This window comes from Palaemon carinicauda, chromosome 20, assembly GCF_036898095.1.
Source record: "Palaemon carinicauda isolate YSFRI2023 chromosome 20, ASM3689809v2, whole genome shotgun sequence".
NCBI lineage: Eukaryota > Metazoa > Arthropoda > Malacostraca > Decapoda > Palaemonidae > Palaemon > Palaemon carinicauda.
In genome coordinates this window covers 58,151,181-58,158,680 of record NC_090744.1, presented here as the reverse complement: position 1 = coordinate 58,158,680, position 7,500 = coordinate 58,151,181, and the positions used below count along the sequence as shown (strand labels likewise).

The 7,500-nt window shown below is 39.2% G+C and overlaps 1 protein-coding gene across 1 annotated transcript in view; it reads right to left on the bottom strand.

The window, feature by feature from the left end:
* Window positions 1–3,529: 3,529 nt before the first annotated feature.
* Window positions 3,530–7,500, bottom strand: part of LOC137659820 (uncharacterized) — a 23,738-nt gene continuing 19,767 nt past the window's right edge. The window contains exons 9-11 of the mRNA XM_068394614.1: window positions 5,401–6,477; window positions 4,077–4,979; window positions 3,530–3,685 (exon numbers count right to left, since the gene is read on the bottom strand). Of these exons, the coding sequence (XP_068250715.1) occupies window position 3,685; window positions 4,077–4,979; window positions 5,401–6,477 (1,981 nt within the window). The 3' untranslated portion in view covers window positions 3,530–3,684. The remainder of the gene's footprint in view (window positions 3,686–4,076; window positions 4,980–5,400; window positions 6,478–7,500) is intronic.

Below are 7,500 nucleotides of genomic sequence, written 5' to 3'. Positions count from 1 at the left end.
GTGGCCCCAAGAGTATTGGACCACTCATATACAAAGTAAATTGATTGGAAGAGCTCAGAGGGTGTATGTAACTCTGGAGGAGGATCTGTCATCAGATTATGAGTGTGTGAAGGCTATCGTCTTGAAGGCCTATGAGTTAGTCCCTGAAGCCTATAGGCAACGCTTCAGGAACTTAGAAAAAAGTAGGGAGCAAACTTTTATTGAATTCGCAAGATCGAAGGAACAATATACTAGTGATTGGTTCAAGTCCAAGGAAGTGGTAAATTTTGAGAAATTGAAGGAGTTAATGTTGGTGGAGGAGTTCAAGAGGTGTGTTCCGGATAAACTGAAGGTTCACCTCGAAGAGTTAAAACTAGAGACCATTCAGGAGGTAGCCATCGCTAGTGATGAGTATTATTTGTCTCATAAGAGTGAGTTAGGGGGAGTAACAAAAATGGTGAAGTCCGGATGGGGTAAAGTAGGTAGGAATAATAATTCTAACAATAATAATAATTCTAACAATAATAACAATAATAATAATAATAATAATGCAGGGATGTTTACTAGAAATAATTATAGAGGTAATGATCAGGGCAATGCCAATACTAATATTAATTTTTCTCCTAACAGGAATAATAGACCTAAGATATATAATCCCGAGAAATTGAAAACATTGACGTGCTTCTTTTGCAATAAGAAGGGGCACGTAAAGAGCATGTGTTATGCATTTAGAAACTCACAAAATGCTAATGTTAGGCCAGTGATGGGTGTGGAAGAGAGAGAGAGCGAACCTACCCCAACAACATCTGCTGATCAATGACTACCTGGTTGTTTTGACAGATATTTGTCCTTCGGTAGTGTCTCTTTCGCCAATTCGTCCGAGAAAAGACGTGTGCGTATTTTGCGTGATACCGGTGCAGCTCAGTCTTTGATATTAAGGGAGGCATTACCTTGCAATTTTGTACCAAAAAGTAGGGAATTTGTGTTATTGGCTGGTTTTCCTGATACGGTAAAATCGTATGCCATGGAAAATTTTAATTTAATCTGCCCTACCTTTGCAGGGAATTTGAAATTGGCCATCGTTGATAAATTTCCGGTTAAAAATGTTGATGTTGTGATAGGGAATAATGTTGCTCTGAAGAATAATACTTGTCCCATACTGATAAACCCTGATAGTGAAGTAGCAGCAGTTACTCGTTCTAGTGCTAAAGTTGTTGACGCTGCAGAGTCAACAATTGATCTAGATTTAAGTAGTTTAGAACGTAGTGATAGCGTAGTTGTAGATCTTGGGATTTTGAAGGACAAACTGAATTGGACTATTGAAGAGCTAATCAAAGCTCAGAAAAAGGATTTTCGGGATCTCCCTATTGAGTCAGGTGAGGCGACTGATATAACCGGTCCCAAAATTAAAATAATTAATAATATTTTATATAGGTTGACTAGGCCTATGGAGGCTGATAACTTTGATTATGAAATTTTGAAACAGATAATGGTTCCATTTGTTTACAGGAATTTGATATCATTGGCGCATGAAAGTGGTTTGGCCGGACATTTTGGCATTCATAAGACTTCTGGCAAGTTGTTAATGAATTATTATTGGCCGAAGTTGAAGGCGGACGTAAAGAAGTTTGTCAATAGCTGTGACGTTTGTCAGAAGGTCGGTAAACCTAATCAGCTTATTCCAAAAGCGCCTCTATGTCCTATTCCAGTGGTTTCCGAACCTTTCACGGAGGTCATTATTGATATTGTTGGACCATTACCAAGGACTCGTAGTGGAAATGAATATATTTTGACTATCATGGATAGGATGTCTCGATATCCCGAGGCAATACCACTACGTACGATAAAAAGTGTTAAAATTGTAGATGTACTAATTGACTTTTTTACCAGGTTTGGGATGCCTAAAATCATTCAATCGGATTGTGGTTCTAATTTTGTTAGCAGGTATTTCAGAGATAAAATGGCAGAGTTAAATATAAAACATGTGACCTCTTCTCCATATCATCCAGAAAGTCAGGGAGCTCTGGAGAGATTTCATCAAACCCTGAAATCGATGGTAAAGAAATATTGTTTGATTAATGGTTCTGAATGGGATAAGGAATTACCTTATTTGTTGTTCGCTTTTCGTTCTGTCCCAAGTCAGTCTTTAGGTTTTTCGCCTTTCAGCCTTGTGTTTGGCCATTGTGTTCGAGGACCTCTTGATGTTGTTCGAGAGTCCTGGGAGGGAGACGTCCCTGAGATCAATTCATTAGATTATGTGTCTAATCTAGGTGATAAGTTAACAAAGGCTTGGAAATTGGCAGGTGAAAATTTATTGTGTAGCCAAAAAAGAATGAAGTACTTTTTTGACAGAAGGTCTAAAGCACGTGACTTTGCGGTAGGTGACAAAGTTTGGTTTTGTTACCCATTCCTGGAAATCCATTGAAAGCATCTTTTTCAGGTCCTTGGAAAATTCTGAAAAAAATTAGTGAAGTTAATTATTTAGTAGAGACTCCCGAGAGAAGGAAACCTTTTCAACTTTGTCACATAAATATGTTGAAGGCTTATGAAGAACGGGAGAAAGTCATTCCCGTGGCAACCATAGGGAATGCTGTAGTTTCCGAGAACGATAAACTTTTTTCTTTTTCAGAGGGTGAAAATATTGATGATAATTGTTTTAATGGAAGTGAATGGCGTTCAGACAATAAGAATTCTTTGAAACATTTTTCTGGTATGGTTTCTCATTTAAGTAATGAAGAACAAAAGTCTTTAAAGAAATTGGTATTTAATTATAATGAATTATTTTCGGATGTACCGGGAAGGACTAATGTCCTTGAACATGACGTGGACGTAGGTAGTGCCACTCCTGTGAAACGAGCGCCTTACAGGTTGAATCCCTTTAAAAATGAGGTTGTAGCGAAGGAAGTTGATTATATGCTAAAACATGACCTAATTGAACCTAGTCAAAGTCCTTGGTCATCACCTGTTGTATTGGTAAAGAAACCCGACGGTAATTTCAGGTTATGTTTTGATTACTGTTAATTGAATGAAGTGTCTAAGTCTGATTGTTACCCATTACCACGAATTAAGGATTGTATTGATCTTATGGGTAAGGCCAAGTACATCAGTAAATTCGATTTGCTGAAAGGTTATTGGCAGGTTCCTCTTTCGAAGCGGGCAAGGGTCCTGTCCGCTTTCGTAACACCCCAGGGACTGTTTCAATGTAAAGTGATGCCGTTTGGTATGAAGAACGCGGCTGCCACCTTTCAGAGGTTAATGAATACTTTAGTCTATGGTTTAGAGGGGTGTGTAGTTTATATTGATGATATTGTTATTTATAGTAATGATTGGGAAACTCATTTAACCCTGGACAGGTAGCGTGGCCAAACCCGCCCGTAACAGGTAGAGTGGTGTCATATGTGTTACACTCCCTTTCGGGGGGGTTAACGGGAGGATACCAATTTACAATTTTTTTTTTTTTTTATAGTTTACTAGTTTAAAGAGTCTACTTTCTACTGGTGTAGGAGAAAAAAAACTTTGAATATAAAATAACACTCTACTTACATAAATACAAAAATAAGTATAAAAATACAATTTTTCCTAAATAACTTGCACTGGACACTTTAAAATAAAACAATGAACAAAAAACCACTTGGGTGCTGATACTAGAGTCCTGTGTGCACAACTTGGCGTAAAAAAATCGCCGATATCAGCAAAACTGCCAGATCTGTAAAGAAAAGAAAAAGCGGTTAATTTTTGTATACGCTAAATCACTACAAAATATTTGTGTGAAAGGAATGCTATATTTATAGTGGTAATAATTATTATATTTGGATGAATTTTTCCAAAAAGTCATCTACAATGATCCCAGATGATGGCAAAACCTTAGGAATTATATATAGTTAATATAAACTGGGCAAAAGCTTAGTTCAAATGTAACACGTACCATGCGCCATTGACGTAAAAGAAAGGCATATCTAGAAAGAGTACTAATAATTGATGTATATGCAATAAAATGGTAAATAAATAATCTATGATGACCCTAGATGACAGCAAAAAGGTTAAAAATTGTTTTTAGTAAGTATAAACGGGTAAGAAAAATAATTCGTGAAACTTACTACTTGAGTTGGCACTGGTCGCAGGTGTAGTTGACATGGGAGTTACAAACAGGCTTATGGCACTTGCCACACAAAAGCTTGGTCCTGACATTAGAAGAAGAAGGGCAGAGAGGGCATCTGTTGCGCTTCTCACTTCGTTTTGGAGTGTCTGGACTCTCGTCTTCGGGCTCTTGTACCGCAAAAACAGAGCAAATGAGGTAAGTCAAGTCCCTTGGGAGGTACCTCTTGTTTGCGAGTCTTGAAAGTGCTGCATCACGGGCGAGTTCCATGGCCAATTCCGCAGAAAATAGCCTCCTGTTATACAAGGTGTTGTCAGGCAAATTTTGGTGGATAAAAAAGGAATTATTCACAACAAGATTGATAATCCCATAGAAGACACATACGGGCCACCTCCGGGTCTTCCTGCTGCAGGTCAGGGCAGAACATATCTGATCGAACGTGTCAACTCCTCCCTTTGTGGCATTATAAAACATGTGCATGTGACTTTTATGATCCTCAATAACTGTGGGATTGTGATGAACTGTGGAAAGAATCTGGATCCTTTTCGTCGGCTTGACACGTTGGCACAAAACGGTGACCTTGTCCTTGTAATTATATGTGGCAACAGATTCGCCTAATTCCATGGGCGTTGACAGCAACACAGTAGGCAGGTACGGTTTTGGACGAATAGTACCAACTAAATGCATCCCACGTTCACGGAGAGCCTTGGCTAGTGGCAGGGAAGTAAACCAGTTGTCCGTCGTAACAATACGCCCAGCCTTCCTGAAGGGTCGGGTTAGCTCCAACGTGAAGTATTCTCCCAAGGGCGTACTTGTATTGGTAGTTCCCTTGCCCAGGTAGGGAATGGCATTGCACATGTAGAACGTGTCTGCATCACATGCCATAACTAACTTGATGCCATACCTAAGAGAAAAGAAAACAAAATAAAAGAAATAATGAATATAAAGAAAACAAAATAAAAGAAACAATAAATATAAAGGAAAAAAATAAAAGAAACAATAAATATAAAGAAAACAAAATAAAAGAAACAATAAATATAAAGAAAACAAAATAAAAGAAACAATAAATATAAAGAAAGCAAAACTAGACCTATAAATTTTTTTTAAAAAATTGCATATATATCAAAAAAATTAAAAATATTGCATATATATCTATCTATCATATATATATATATATATATATATATATATATATATATATATATATATATATATACATATATATATATATATATATATATATATATATATATATATATATATATATATATATATATATATATATATATATATATAAATAAAAATAAATAAAACTTTTTACTTACTTTGCTGGTTTATTCGGGATGTACATCCTGAAACGGCACCGTCCCCTGAAGCCGAGGAGCTGCTCATCCACAGTGAGATGCCCACTGGGTTCATAATTGGCAATGCAATTGGCAATGACCTGGTCCCACAAATTCCTTATGGGAGCAAATTTGTCATGTGTCACACGCTCCTCCCTCGTGGCAATGCTGTCAAAACGTAGGGCCCTCTGAATAAAGGCGAAGCGGCGCTCACTCATGATGCTCCTGTAGAAGGGACATCCTAGAGACTTAGAGAACATCTCTTCCGCTGTCAGATGATTGTCCTTCCGTGCCCCTGTCATGATGAGGATCCCAAGGAAGGCACGTAACTCCATGAGGGTCACATCCTTGAAGGTGGGGTCGTTTTGCCGCTTGTATTTGTTCCGTAGGGTTAGGATTTTGTCATTGGTGTGGATGACCACTTCTGCAAGCATTATATTTGTCAAAAATTTGTCAAACACTTCAGCAGGAGTCCTACACCCGAAGACAGCCATGGTGGGACCAGCACTGTCAAACTGGTCAATCTTCAAGATTGGTGGCATTGTTGGGTTTGGCTCTGAGTGCCACTTCGTGTTGTCCCTAGCCATGTAAGAGTTATCCGGCAACCTCTTCAATGCCACACCTTCTGCAGGGCAAAGAGGTCCTCTCCTCCTTTTCCTACTCCTCATCTCCACGGGACTAAGATGAGGCACAGGAACCGCAGGATACGCTGAAGAAGGCCCAGGAGACGCTGAAGAAGGCCCAGGAGACGCTGAAGAAGGCCCAGGATACGCTGAAGAAGGCCCAGGATACGCTGAAGAAGGCCCAGGATACGCTGAAGAAGGCACAGGAGACGCTGAAGAAGGCACAGGAGATTCTGCAGGAGTCACAGGAACAACGGAAACAAGACGAACTGCGTGCGAGACAGCAAAATCATGTCTCTCTTCATGCGCTGTTTCCGCTACTTCAGCAGCCAAAAGTTGATCCCCGTTTTCCTCAAGCAGCAAGGTTTCATTGTCGACCAGGTCGTCTTGGATAGTGTCTTCTTCAAAGGTAAGGGTCAAAGGCTCTTCTTCATCACTAGTGACGAAAAGGAGCTCCAAAAACTCCTCCTCCTTGAGATATTTCTTCGCCATGCTGAAAATCTGAAAACAGGAAAAAATAGAAAACTAGAAATTACCCTCAAAATCACATTCTTGCTGCTTTCAAAACAAAATGGCGATTGGTACAAGTACCTACACCATTCACTGATATATTCATATAGACACAATTACATTATTTCACTAAATAATAATACAGTAATGTAAAATACAAAATGTTTGCGTATGCGTGACATACCCCTGTTACGGTAACATGGTTGCTAATATGCAACAATTCCAACTTTGGAGGCCGATATCTGACGAAAGCGTCGGAGTAGAGAAGTGGCGAATGTTTCCTGCGATGAAGCTGGTGAGCAACTAACGGCTCCTGGGTAGACAGGCCAGAGCCGGCAAGGCGTCTATGCGCAGAAACGAAAAAACGAGTTTTTGCGCCGCGTCCCGGCCAAATCCAACACCACGCTACCTATCCAGGGTTAAAACGTATTAGGGCACTGTTTGAGGTTTTGAAGAAAGCAGGTTTAGTAATTAATTTAAAGAAAAGTGAATTCGCAAAGGCGAGGGTCGTATATTTGGGTCATGAAGTTGGTAATGGTAAAGTTGCTCCTAAGCAAGCAAATATCGAATGTATTGAAAAAATGTTAATCCCTAAGTGCAGGAGGGATTTCAGAAGATTCCTTGGGTTGGGTGGGTACTACCGAAGGTTTGTTAGAAATTTTTCTGACATCGCCGATCCTTTGACTAATCTCTTAAGAAAGAAGGTAGCTTTTGTCTTGACTGATGAAACACAAAGGGCTTTTGATAATTTAAAAAGAGTATTAATTAATTTCCCTGTCTTAAGAGCTCCTGATTTTGACCTTCCTTTTTCTCTTGCCACGGATGCAAGTGACGTTGGTGTAGGAGCGGTGTTGTTGTAGAATGACGAGCAGGGAGTTTCTCATCCTGTCGCATTATTTTCAAAATATTGTCCTCCGCCCAACGTAGGTATTCCATTGTGGAGAAAGAG